Here is a 14,844-nt window from a genome sequence, read left to right on the forward strand (position 1 = left end):
TACATCCTATGCAGAGCGGTGGATTATTATTGCTCTTTATTATCTATTTAGGGTATTTTAGTAATTTAAATAACATGGGTTATCTTAATATGTGAATAATGACATTTTATTATAATATTACCCAATAATACACCCAAATATGTATTTATTTCCTTCTAATTCTCGTTGCCATTGCAGGCTACTTTAGCCTATAATCACCAAAAAGTGATTAGTGTAGCCTGCTTAAAATAGCATAAAACTACAGGACAAAAAATAAAATAAAATCATGGACTAAAAATAATCATTTCATGACTCTAGACATTGCTTTGTGAAGACAGTGGCATAATACAGTGACATAATATGTTTAGCCATATCAAAACAGTCATGTGCATAGGTACATTTTACCCGCTGGTGGTTTTGGGTATACAACGACCCCGGGGCGGTTTAAGTGTTAAAGTCAAGATGTAACAGAAGTAGCAACAGATATTTCTCTCTGAGATTTTTGAAAAGGAAAAAAAAATTAGGGCTTTGGTTGTTGACTTCTCCATTAGCTGTTGGTTTGGATGGAGGCCGATCATTCAAGTTCCAGTTCATTGAAAGGGTTTAAGCGATTGGACTAAATGATTGGGAGAGTCTTGCATCACCAGAGAGTATGTCACTTCACTGGAAGATCGAGTTATGACATATTGATTAAAAATTAAAGAATGCATGGATGAATCATTCACAATATGATCAATAAGATGCATTTAGAAAATAGATAGAGATATGGCTACATTAAATATATTTAAATAGCATAATACTTTTAATACATGTGCCAGGGCTTTGATTTATAACAAGGAAGGGGATTTTATATTATGGGGAATGAAAGTGAAAGATCAAATGTGTCAGGAACAGGAAAGCACGTTGGGTTTTGTGCCAAGGCACCAGTATAGAACACATAGTGCTGGTGTATCCAAGCACTGCAGCTGCGGCTGCACAACTATGCACTGTGTAGAGAGTCTTTAAATCAAGATGCAAGCAGGGCCTCTCATCTGTTGTGCATGAAAGCTAAGGAAAAGAGAGGGGGAATACGGGAGGAAGGGAGCGAGAGAGAAAGTTGAAGGAAGGAAGGAACCTTGCTCCCCAAGCACAGTAAGATGGGACGAGGAAACTGGACACCTTGTACAGAGAATTCCTCACACTGGACCTCTCCACTTAAATCTGCAAAGCAGAGATTTCTTTCTGATGACAAACAGCGGTCTGTGTAAAAGCACTTTATAAGACCTTATAGTGCAATATATTACGGCATTTTTCACTTACAACAAAAAACTTAAATGGATAGTTCATGCACAACTTAATAACAAGTCAAAGATTTTGAAAAATGTGCACAAAATGAACTTTCTTCAAAATATCTTTTAACAAAATAAGTTATGCAGGTTTGGATTGACAAGAGAGTGAGTAAACCATGACAGGGTTTTCATTTTTGGATGAATTGTCCCTTTAAATTGCCCCCCCCCCCACACACACACACACACACATTTAATACTATCCATTCTCATTGCACAAATGTTAAAGAGAATACGTTTTTCGGTGACTCTAAAACACACTCAAGCCAGTGAGTTCATTCACCCATCCCACCCCCGCCCCCCTCAGCTTTAGAGAACATTCCTTTCATAAATCTGTACGCCTGTGTTTTTTCTTTCTCTCTCTCTCTCTCTCTCTCTCTCTCTCTCTCTCTCTCTCTCTCTCTCTCTCTCTCTCTCTTTTTTAAGAAACCCGAGAATTCGTGCTTGGTATGTGGAGGAGCTCGTTATGGTGCCTGCGGAGGGCACTTGGGAACCTTCAGATATTTCCTGCATCTTCTCTCGCAAAGCCTTTCTCATGATTCTCTTATGCTAACAGACACACACACACACACACACACGGTCCAAAAATACCCTGTAATCAGTTCTGTGCATTAGCACTTATGTGCGAAAGCCCCTCTTTTCTTTTAGATAGTAGGTGAGATAGTAGGGTTTTTTTTAGCTCTTCATGTTCCATGTTCTTACGTTGTCCATGTGTTTTCCTGTCTATATGGAGGCCGTTATTTGTGTGTATGGTTACATGTAAAAATGTCTGAAGCTATTATCTTCACGGCCACTCTCTCCCTTTCTGCACTGTGTCAGAGCTCCTCCTATCAAGAAGAGACCTTTCCCAGTCCTGTTCCCCCCGCTGCGGTCTGCTGCATTGTACAGCATCACCCTCTATTTATCCTGAAACCTCTTCTCTCCAGTGAAGAATAAAAAATCTGTTTCCCTGTTCTACCCCAACCCGATTGCTGAGTTAAGCCTCTGAACAGACATTTGCATTCATGGACATGTTCCATGTTACTAAAAACAACACGTGTCTGAGGCCCAGCCCCACAGAACAAATTTACAAAGTCAATGACTCTTGGGACATTGTTGAAATGGTGACCTGCCAGTCAGATCTCTACTATCACACAAAATGGCGGAAAACAGGCCTTGAACGTAACTGTTGCAGCTGTCTACAGTACACTACTCTTATATTAATTCAGAGTCAACGCTGCACGTGCTATTGGGACAAGATCGGTTTGCTCTATGCATTAGATTGCATCATACATTTATTTGAAATACTCTTTTGAAGTATTACTAACAGGTTCCATCCATACAGCACAACATTCACAAAAAAACAATTTTTTTTTTGAAGGTATAACAGAGTGTTTTATTTTCTAAGCCAAGCCATTAAGTTAAAATGAACATTACCCACTGATTATCCCAACATGAACATTTTTCAAATGCTTCATCCTCAAATCTCCGTATTACATGGTGACAGAAATGTGTGTTCTAAATTAGATTATATACTATTAAATGCTAATCCAATAAACCATTTTAATATGCATCAGGCTCACACACAAAAAGATGATTCTGTTCATTCAATTCATTTTTACCATTGTTACTGTCCCGCATTTCTGTTCTGCAGTCTTGTTGTTTTTTACATTTTATTTTCTGTTCATCATCTCCCTGGTTTACATATTCAACCAGGCCTGCAAGCTCACCCTCAGCAATGACAGCAGGACACCGGCCACAAAGACTTCAAAGATCATCCGCTCTCTCTCTCTCACTCTCTCACTCCCTCCCATTTCCTTTTAGGCTTTCACCCTCACCGTTTCATTCTTATTTTGTTTCTTACACTCTTCGCTCTTGGGTGGTTGTATTTCTTTTTGGTTAACCAGAAATTCCTTTGCCTGAGAGAACACAACAGGCATTTTTCACATTTATTTTCAGAACGCCTCATTTGTTTGTTTGCATCAATATGGGATTCACATTTAAGGTTTGTTCCTCAGATTAAATCGACTCACTGTGGCACCTCTACCATGTCGCCAATCGTAGCTGGAACCTGAAAGTCACCAGCCAAACTCAAGTCCTTTTTCATTTCACAGTCACTCAGCTCTTGAGGGGGCTCTTTGTCCTTCACACCATTTACACATGCCTCAACCGGTGACTCAAGGACATCCGCTATGTCTGGTGCCTGCTCATGGCACTCCCCATTTACCTCAGGGGGAGCCGACACAGATTCCTCTGCTGAGCCAGCACTCTCACAGTCTCCATTATTCAGCTTCTCATCTGTGACAGTCGGGGCAGTTTCCTCAAGGCAGAGCTCATTGGTCGAGGTTGACTCCAAGATGACAATAGTGGGAATGGACTCCTCTGAAATCTTTTGCTCTGCCGTAGGTTCGGGTTGCTCTGCGGGTGGCTCAGAATGTGCTTCTGTTAGTGTGACCTCAGGAGGTGCAGCAAATTCAGGCTCCATGACTGGTGTGGGTTCTTCTGGGGAAGGCACAGCCATCTCAACCTCTGCCATGCTCAATGCCTCGGAAACAGGTTCAGGCACTGGCTCTGGAGCTACTGCCTCATTGACCGCCTCTGGTTCTGGTGTTACCTCTGTGGTTTCAATGGCATTTGCAACCTCTTCAACCACTTTCTCTACTACCTCCTCTGTGACAGGTTCCACTGGCAAAGCTGCAAGTTGAGGCGATGATACAGGCTCCTCTGGCACAGGGGCAGGATCCTCAGGTGCAGCTGCAGATTCCTCAGCTTTGGGGGCAGTTGCATGTTCCTCAGGTGGCTCGGCCACAGCTGCTGGTTTCTCAGATAGTGTTACAGGTTCCTCTGCCACTGGTGCCTCTGGCACAGTCTCAAGTTCTTCGTGTGTAGCAGGAGGTTCCTCTTTTACTGGTGTCTTCAGTGCAGCGGCTGGCTCTTCAACCACAGGTTTCTCTTTTACTGCTGCCTCTTGTGCAGGAGCCTGTTCCTGGAGTGTAGCTGCAGATTCCTCTGCTGCTGGTGCAGCTGCTGGTTCCTCAGGTGCATCTGCAGATTCTTTTGTCACTGGCTGCTCTGGTGCAGGTGTGTGTTCCTCAGCTGCTGGTTCCTTAGGTGCAGCTGAAGACTCCTCAGCTGCTGATGCTTCTGGTGCAGCTGCTGGTTCCTTAGGTGCTGATGCCTCTGGTGCAGCTGCTGATGTCTCTACTACAGCTGCTGATTCCTGTGGCGCAGCTGCTGATGTCTCCACCGCAGCTGCTGGTACCTCAGCTGCTGGTGCCTCTTGTGTAGCAGTTTTTGTCTCTACTGCTGTTGCCGCTGATGCAGATGCTGGTACCTCTGTTGCTTGTGGCTCTGTCACAGCTGCTGGCTTTACAGCTGCCGGTTCCTCTGGAGCACTTTCTGGTTCCTTAGGTGCAGCAGTAGATGCCTCTGTTGTAGCCACTGTTTTTTCTGGTGCAGCATCATCCTTCTTCACCTCTGCTTGTGCTGTTGAAGGAGATGCGCTTTTGTCAGCTGGTGCTTCAGACTCCACCACTGGTGCCGCAACAGACTCCTGCGGTGCAGCCTCCGCCTCAGTCACAGGGGTCTCTACCTTCGTCTCCGCTGATTCAACTGCTGCCACAGCACTCTCCTCTTTCTTCTCTTTAGGGTCACTGACATCATATCCCTTCTTCCGTTTGCTTAACTTGCCTCCCATTATGTCCTGTGGGAGCAGAAGAACATCTTATGTTAGCTATAAACATCACTGCATTTCAATATATTTACATTTATGCATTTGGCAGATGATTTTAACAAAACCCATGACTTTGGTGTTGCTTGTGCCATGCGCTACTGTTTGAGCTACGGGATCATGTATGAAGGCAACTGGCAAATAACCAATATGCCCACATGACCCAGCCCATTTCTTCATTTCAAAAGCACTCACTCAGTCATTTCAAGCAAATGCAATCTCTGCCAAGGACTTTGAATAGATTCCAGCTCTGTTAAGGAGGAGGAGAATGTGACTTAAGGACAAACGGTGACTGGATGGGAATGTCACTTAGTTCTTGTAAAAAAGATATTATTAAAAACCCCAGTCTTACAGTATTAAGGCAGCATGTGATTATTGTATACAATGGGCTAGAAGGATTTGGAATACTTTTAATGTCTGAATCCTTAGAAAGCTCGCCATAACCTACTGCGAAGTTCAGAACCAACAGGTCAGTGTATTTTATTATGTTTTCATTTGTAATTCTATCAATCTCTATACAGTAAATCACAACAATAAATATAAAATTAATATAAAATTATCATATTCACTTCTGTTTCACATTCACATTCAAGCCTGTTTCATGTCTGTGGTTAGTAAAGGTGCTTGGTTTGGGGAGGTGAAAAGATCAGATTCAGGGGAATGGCTGATTATAGATAACATGAACTAATCATGAACTTTGGCCACTTCTGTCAATGCTACTAATGCTACTTAATTAATTATTTTCAAAATCCAATGAAATGTTTCATCATACAACAATTTTATTTTCTTGTAACTAGCAATGAATCTAATTAAGTTGATATGTTTACATTTTTTTTTTTAAATCTAATTAATGACATGATGTTCCAAAAATTTGGCTGAGAAACTACCCACAAAAGATATTTTAAAACCTCATTATTGAGTTAAATGAGAAAAGCATCAAATACCATCCAATTTAAAAGTAGCTTTAAAAATAAATATTTTATTTGATTCAGCACAGAATTTATTACATATAAACTTTTAGGTTACAACAGCCATGATTTTCTTTCAGAAGCTGCATCTTAATTGGTATTGAAACAATATGAGGGTGAGTAAATGTAAATAAACAGATTTTTCGTTTTTGGGCAAACTATCCCCAAAATATGAAATTAATATTATTTTAATAAAATTATACTCTAAATAAAAAACTAAATCTGCCAGGTGGCGGTAAATGTCTAAGGGCCAGGTTTACTAACAGCTTGCGCCAGCGCAAACCCTCTTTTAGTGCTTAAAAAACTACAGTCAGGATTCACTAAAGACACGCAGTGAAAAATTATCACAAAAAAAAGGCGTGGGCACAGTTATTTTTGTGGTTGACCTTATTGCAATGCATTTGTAGGAGTTTCCCTTTCAGACGCAAAATTTATGGGAGGAGACTATTTGAATCACGGAACACGATTTACTAGTTTTGCGCTAGTCAATTTACTGGTGTTTGCACCATTATTTAACAGCCCCCCAAAAGTCTTAAACAGGACATATACACATTTAATAAATGGAAATGATCCGGCTGCGTCTGTGTTCTTTAATGTGTACATTGTCGGTAGATCACACACAAACTTTCCACACCCATTGACGCTTTTATGGGATTGCGTTCTAATTTGGGATAGCGTTCTAATTTGCCCCAAAATGTGTAAGTTATTGAGTCATTCATTCATTTGATTCCTTCAAACAGCTTATTTATTCAAGAATTAAGTAAAAAGGTGTGTTCAACTTGAAACGGTGCTGCGCAGACCAATCAGAGAAGGACATCAAAGTACCGCGAGAGCGATTAGAGAGCAGACGGCGCTGTATACTTTTGGAGATGATCCCGGTACTTTGATGTCATACGCCAATCAGTCTGCGCACCGCCACTTCAAGTCATACACACCTATTATGAATGGGCCTTGGTTCCCCTGATTGATTCGTTTAAAATGCGGATTCATTCAGTAACAAAACCCCGCTGTGTGTTGCTCGGAGACACACAACAATTCTATTTTCATTGGCAAAATTGAGCAAAAACATACAATATTGTGTCTAAAATATAAACTTCTTATTTATTGAACTGTTGAATAAAATCGATGTCACACTTGCACAGCACTTGCTACAAAATCTCATATAATTTATAATAACATTATAACATTTTGCCCTGATATCTTGATTTAAGACTGCATTCTAACTGCATTCTTGGTCTGCATCATGTTCACCAATCAACTCTATGAAATGTAGGTCTGGGGCGGGGCGGGTGGCCGGGTGCGTTAAATTATTTTAACACATAATTTTTTCCATAACTAATTCATTAAATTGACACGTTTATTATTTAAATACTCAAATATTTATGGAATTGGTTTCAAATATATTATTAAAGAATTATTCAAGTGTGAGGTAGATTAAAATGTTTTTTTTCTTGCAACAGCTATGGCATTGGCACCAGTTGCAAATTTTTAAAACCTGCAATTATTGCAACTCGGTAGACTAATATCACTTAAGCTGCAGCATGCTGGGGTTACAATAGGAGCTGTCCATAGTACTGCACTGGGGCAAACAAAGACCGGATACGCAGTCATGCCCCAGTCCAACCTGCAAATGAGTCCAACTGCTGAGATGTGCTGCCTATGTCAGCGCTCAATAAGGACAGTTTTTATTAGAGCCTCTTACAGCGCCCTGCCGGTATGCTTCACAGCCTCCATTATTCCTGCAAATCTAACTTGATGAAATTACTCATTAATATGATGTCAAGAAATCTCCTTTGGTGTGAAAGTTATGTCCTTGAAGACGTGGTGCAAGTAGCCTATTTCAAACCAAGCCTACCCCATGACTGCCGGTTATAACAATGTGAAATGATGCTAAAAGTGAAAAATGACTGATCATTTTTTAAAGAATCCACACCACCAACCCCCCAGATACCCCCCCCCCCTTTTTTTTTTTACACATATCGACCAGCTCCTCCTCACGTCTGAATACGAATTTCTTATTAGTACAAATTAACGCTTCCCATTTCCTTAAAACAATGCTTTCCATAGCAATAAATGCATTCCTATTGAAATACAAGGGGTTAAACTGAGTAAGAGCTACCTGTAACCCACAGCTCCATTTAAAGATAAATAAAATCTTAGCTTAGCTACTTACTTTAACTCATATTTAGCTACATTTATGAGACCAGTCACACATTCCCATGATAATAAAGATTAAATGTGACATTTGTAAAGTGACATTCAGATATTCCTATGAAATTAAATGAAATCACGTTCAGTTACTTAATAATCTAAAAATGGTTTTGTACATTTTTAGTTTTCACGAGTGACAAATGAAAAGAACGAGAACAAAGAACGGCTCGTGCAGTCTTGCGTTCAACTATGTCTCCAGCCCCCAAAAAACGCTTTGTTTTACCAGTGTTTTTCCCCCCACGTTATTTCAACAGACTACAAAATCGCGATTAACATTTTACTAACCTGTTTCTCTCTTTCTGTTAAAATCCGCGTGAAAGAGCGCGTTGAAAGTACTTTCTTTTCTCCTGTAGTAGTGAATGTGATTCAGTCAGAGCCAGTCCTGCTCTCTCCCTGAGGTCCAATCTGCGACTGGGCGTTTTTTCTTCTTTCACCCCTCCTGTTAAACCCACGGTTTGTGAGACATCTGTCGTTATCACAGCCTCTCCTGCCCACTGCCACAATCCATATACCCTCCCTCTCCTCCTCCCTTCCCTTCCCCCTCACGTTGGGTGCATATTTTACTAGATTAGATGGGCTTTATAATGGGTTTTGGGAATAATGCCCCCTTTTCTTTCACTTTTTGAAGTGATCACTATAGCAACCGTATTCCTTTGACTTGAAGTTTGTGGATTTGCCTTTTTTCCACCTGCCTGATTGGTTTTTTAGCATGCATCTCTCTCTCTCTCTCTCTCTCTCTCTCTCTCTCTCTCTCTCTCTCTCTCTCTCTCTCTCTCTCTCTCTCTCTCTCTCTCTCTCTCTCTCTCTCTCTCTCTCTCTCTCTCTCTCTCTCTCTCTCTCTCTCTGTGTGTGTGTGTAAAGACAGGGGTTACAGCAATTCTCCACCCCCAAGGCTGAAAGAGAGGAGAATGAAGTGAATTGTAAGCAGGGCCTTCGGATTCAGTTGAACAGTGTTGTTTTAATGGAGCAAAGACGTCCACAGAATTAAAGAACTAAATGTAACCATTGCTTAAAGACAGAAACTGAAAGACATTCTGCTAACACTTTACATTAAGGTTCCCTTTGTAACGGGTTTATAAATGTGTTTGTTAACTTATTTAAAAATGCATTAAAAATCGTTGATACGCAGTTATAACTGCATGAATAAAAAGGGTGACTTTAACGCAATGCCTGCCAAATAGTGAGCCATTTTTAACTCGCATGTTATAAATGCTTAATACATGTATTTATTCACACTTATTTAACTCAATACCAGATTCATGATTTATTTCATGATGCAGCAAAATAGAATAAATCTTAGTGAGACTGAAGGGTGTTGTATTTGTGGTTTTCTCATTTATATCTCATGACCGCCACTTTTCTTAAAATGTTCTTTACCAGAAAATACTGTCTTACCCATGATATTCCACAAAAAACTGCAGCAGTGTATACAAAAAACTGATTTCTTGTTTATCAAGATGAAATTATCAAACTTTATTTTGGAAAAAAAAACATATAAGCACAACGATAACTTGATGAGATATTAATAATGAATATTTTAATTCCAATTTTAGTTAATTTTGAACCTTAATGTAGGGTGGACACTTGCGAACCATTTATTATAAGGGTTAGTTCACCCAAAAATGAAAATTCTGTCATGAATTACTTACCCTCATGTCGTTCGACTCCCGTAAGTCCTCCGTTCATCTTCGGAACACAAATTAAGATATTTTAGTTGAAATCCGATGGCTCAGAAAGGCCTCCATTGGCACAATGTACTTTACATTCTCAAGACCCATAAAAGGTACTAAAGACGTCGTTACAAAGTCCATCTCACTAAAGTGGTTCTACAATAACCTTATGAAGCGACGAGAATAGTTTTTGTGCACAAAAAACCCTAAATGCCAACTTACGACCGATTTCAAAACACGACCTCATGAAGCTTCGAAGCGTTATGAATCAGCGAGTCGAATCATGATTCGGATCACGTGTCAAACCGCCAAGCTGCTGAAATCACTTGACTTTGGCGCTCCAAACCGCTGAATCGACTCACTGATTCATAACGCTTCAAAGCTTCATGATGCAGTGTTTTGAAATCGGTCATCACTATATAAGTCGTTATTTAGGGTTTTTTTTGGCACAAAAACTACGTGATGAACGGAGGTCTTACGGGTGTCGAACGACATGAGGGTAAGTCATTAATGAAAGACTTTTCATTTTTGGGTGAACTAACCCTTTACTGAGTTACAAACATTTATAACCTGTGAAAGTGAACCTTAATGTAAAGTGGAAACCTGAGAACCTGTCCACTTTAGGAATCAGGAATCTGGTATTGAGTTAAATAAGTGTGAATAAATACATTTATTAAGCATTTATAACATGTGAGTTAAAAATGGCTCACTATTTGGCAGGCATTGCGTTAAAGTCACCCTTTTTATTCATGCAGTTATAATTGCTTATATCAACGATTCACAATGCATTTGTAAATGAGTTATTAGTCATTAACAATCACCTTTATAAACACTTTACAAAGGGAACCTTAATGTAAAGAGTTCCCGACATTCTTATCTTGACGACGCCGAATGAGTGAAATTCTCTGCATGTCTGTAAACCACCAGAATATTGTTTCTGATTGACACAAGGCAGAGAAGTCAAGAAAAGTGTAAGAGAGCCCTGAGGTCATTCCTAATAATACATTCCACTTCAAGCTGTCCGATGCATGGCACTCTTGTGTAATTTGGCTGCTTGGTGTTAATAGTACAGGCAGAGGTGCAATGAAATTCTACTAGGCCCGTTCATATGTAGCCTACTCTAGAAATATGTAAATAAAATGCAGAATACATACAAACCTTAACCCTATTTCTTCACCTTATAATAGGCTTCGGATTCAACAAGCATCCACCATTCTAAATGATGTTGCGATAATATATAATATAAAATAATAACATGATTATTTACAACGGAAATGAATTGATCAAAAGCTTACTTTAGCTGGACAGTACTTTTTTCTAGAGCTGATGTACAGCCAAAACAATCTGTCTTCCATTCATTTCCTATTATATCACGGTAAAGCTGCTTTGAAACATTCTATATTGTGAAAAGCGCTATATAAATGAAGGTGACTTGACTAATATGAGAACATTGTATCTTATGTGCCCTCCAACCATTGAGCGTATGTTGGATGTGTGTTTAAATCTGAGACAGACATCACAGTAAGTAGTTGTCGTAGACAGTAAGTGATTTTTAACTTTACAATAAACTTAGAATCTTAATTTTGAGGAGCAATGAATTATGTAGTACCTAATCGTAATGCAAAAAATGATCAATTATATACAGGTGTACCACAAAAGATGGTCTGTGTCAATAATTATCAATCCTTATGTAGACAAGACAAGCCTATATATAATTTATTTGTATTTTTTTACCCAGGCTCATGATTAAATCACACTGAGGGGAGGAATGAACCAGCGCCGCCCTTTCATCACTGCTAGACACATGGAATGCGATGAAACATGGTCGTGAGAAACTAGTTTCCTCTCTGTCGTTCTGCGTGTTTTACAGTACAGCTTGCATTTTTCAATCTAATTCAGGATTTTACTGTCAGATACTTAAAACATGAGCTTGTGGTGTCAAATGAAAAGTGTAAATGTTTTGTTTTGTTTCTTGACAGTTTCAATTATCCACATTCGTGTCTAAAAACTGCACACTGTTTTGATTTCGGTCACACAGCTGGTATGTTGGTTATTTGTTAAAATGCCCAGCTATCCCAGGCAGAGAGAGTTCAAGGTTACAGAGTTCCCAGACTCTGTGAAATGCTGAAAGGTTTATGATCTGTGAGCTTTATGCCCTATATAATGTTTGGCAAGCATGTCATATCTGTGATTAATCATAAGTCTCATGCCAATGAAACAACAACAAAAATGTTTGCCCAGGATGCAGATTTCTTTTTTTTGGGAGGGGGAGGAGACAGCAGCCTCTAGTGTCTGAAGAATGATGGTGCATCCGGAGTAATGGGCAGATCTCAAAGCCTGAGAACAAGAGGATGCGAATATTGATCAGAGACAGAATGACAGGAATAACATTTAAAAAATAATGAGTAATTCTTGTTGCACAACTTCAAGTGGAAGCCTAATGAAAGCTAGATAAAAAGCTTTATCTTGAAGATTCACGGCAGTTAGTTATTATCAGGGCCATTATAGTAAACTATAAAGACAATAACAACTAATAAAAAAAACAAAAGGCATACAATAATGTGTTTACAATTGAGGGTTTGGTGCTTTGACTCCTCATGTCGGTAAAAGGACATGTTTTCTTGACAGCAGGGTGTTAATGGCTAAAGAATCAAAGGAAGAGGGTCAAGTTACAGGCCTCTATATGAGTCAGGGTTTTGGCATGCTAATTCTCCCAGGAGACCCCCGGTCTTACCCCTCCACTCTTGCCAGTGAAGCACAGTTTCAGTTTGCCAGGCCATATGGAGCAGCCTGAGGGAATCGCCTCTAGATATAATCGTGGCAGTGCCTCAGCTGTCATCCCTTCACCCTAACACTTCATTTTTTGGCCTGAATGATGTGGACCACAATGCCCTTCATTATCTCAGGGGGGTTAATAAAGGCCTTCTGAAGCGAATCGATCGAGTTTAGTAAGAAAAATATCCATATTAAAAACTTTTTAAAGTTAAATATCTAGCTTCCGCCAGACCGCCTTCCGTATTCAACTTGTATTCAAGCAGTAGCTTACGTTATAAAGTTTTATATATGGATATTTTCTTAGTCATAGGCTATACAACATATGAGTAAATCATGGGCTAATTTTCATTTTAAAGTGAACTAGTCCTGTAAAAAATGACAAACCTTTTTTTATAACTGCATTTCTTTGTCCATAAATGACCCTATATGATCCTAAAATATAATTTACTTGTTAATTTACAACTTTTAAATCATAGCCTATTAATAATTTTCGAATGCTTTTTTACACACTTAAGCTACTAACAAAACCAATGGTGGTGATATTTACTCTTAATTTACTGTTTGTTCCCTCTGTTGGAAAAATGATGGGTCTAAGCCAGGGGTTTTCAAACTGGGGTCCGGGGAACCCCAGGGGTCCTCCAGAAGGTTCTAAGGGGTCCCCAGAAAAGACAAAGCAAAAAATGGATAAAGTCTACCAAACAGTCTGTTTCATTTCTAAATGTTTCTCTCCTTTCTTGCCGTACATACTTATCAGAATTGTATGTGTTTGTTTTGTATCTTTCTAGTGAGTTTTTCTCACTATAGTCCCCTTTATCTTGTTCACTGGGGTTGTAGGGCAGTATTCTTAGCGCAGTACAGACGCTACATACATGTATTGTGAAAGTTGCTTATACAAATATTTTTTAATTGAACATGTTCTTCTTCAGGTTTATACATCCAACATTAAGTATAACCAATTTAAGTTTGGAAACAATATGTTGTATTTGTAATGTCACACTTGCTATTTATCTAACAGTTTAAATGTTTTTTTTCATACATAAAAATAGATGGATATTAGGAAGGGGGTCCCTCATAAAAGATTCATCATATTTGGGGGTCCTTGGCATCATAAAGTTTGAAAACCCCTGGTCTAAGCCATAGTCATAAGCTCACGTTGTCATGTGATCTTTCCACCGGCAGATGTCATCACTGCACTTTATCGATAATGAAGCTTTTCTCGCTAGAAAAAAAAAAAACTTAACTCAGTTCTTGATTTTCCTATATACGGTACATGAGGAAATGTGCTTTATTTGGTTAAGAAAAAAACTATAGCCTACTTATATATTGTTCCGTGCATTTAAAATTATTTTCTAGAGGTTGCAATTACAAAGACTGAAACATTTATCGATAGATTAAAACAAAACAAAATATTAAAATCTTAATAAAATAACCCGAACAGCCAAAGTTTAAACCATAAATTGTAGGCTACAACACATAAGTACGCCTGGTACCAATAGCCTAACCTAAAACGAGTTGTTATGTAGAATAGGCCTTTAACCTTACTTGACGACAATATAAGAGTATATCGTACTTCATAACTAGTGACAGGCCTATATTATATAAAATTTGCATTTTATATGAAGAATTCCGATTCAGACGGATTCGCAAACCGTCGTCTCTAGTTCACTCTTTATGGCGTAGCCTGGACCAGTTTCCTCTCCCCACATTTATAACTTCACCATGGAAAAGCAAACCACACAACTGACCTCAGATCAGCGCGCGAATCACACACTTGAGCGCGCGGCAAAGTCTGAAATGACATCATTCAAGCCAACGCGGATAGTGCTGCCTTTTCAAATGCCTGATCATAATGACAAACATCAGTGCAAAAACTATGTTGTGATTCCATGTGTTCTGCATATTATTTAAAACAAGCACAGCAAAACGTATGAGTTCTGATGAACCATTCGGTGACATGTCCTGCTCTTCTTCTCGGGTTATTGTTAAGTTGTGTTTCTGTTTTTATATTTCTAAGAGCACTTTACGATAATGTATTACTCTTACTACGGTGAAGTCATTCTTCATTAATATTAATTTGGTCACGCTGCTTTTGCTCTGGAAACGAACTCCAACCTGTCATGTGTCTAATAAATATTCATGTACCAACTTACTAACGTCTTCTTTAACTGGGCGAACGACACGGTACGTAATAAATATTCATGAGCTAG

General features: G+C 39.2%; 1 protein-coding gene across 1 annotated transcript; it reads right to left on the reverse strand.

Moving 5' to 3' along the window:
- Positions 1-2,550: 2,550 nt before the first annotated feature.
- On the reverse strand, positions 2,551-8,718 carry LOC307143402 (uncharacterized protein). The gene is made up of 2 exons (XM_079844938.1): positions 8,478-8,718; positions 2,551-4,986 (listed from the first exon to the last, which is right to left on the reverse strand). Exon 2 carries the CDS (start codon positions 4,978-4,980, stop codon positions 3,313-3,315), a length of 1,668 nt encoding a protein of 555 aa, XP_079701064.1. The 5' UTR covers positions 4,981-4,986; positions 8,478-8,718; the 3' UTR covers positions 2,551-3,312.
- Positions 8,719-14,844: the final 6,126 nt, after the last annotated feature.

The sequence above is a fragment of the Gobio gobio genome (assembly GCF_949357685.1).
Source record: "Gobio gobio genome assembly, chromosome: 2".
NCBI classification, from domain to species: Eukaryota; Metazoa; Chordata; class Actinopteri; order Cypriniformes; family Gobionidae; genus Gobio; species Gobio gobio.

What these genes read in the sequence shown, in the direction of transcription:
- LOC307143402 (XM_079844938.1), bottom strand. Translation starts at nt 4,980, where the DNA reads ATGGGAGGCAAGTTAAGCAAACGGAAGAAGGGATATGATGTCAGTGAC.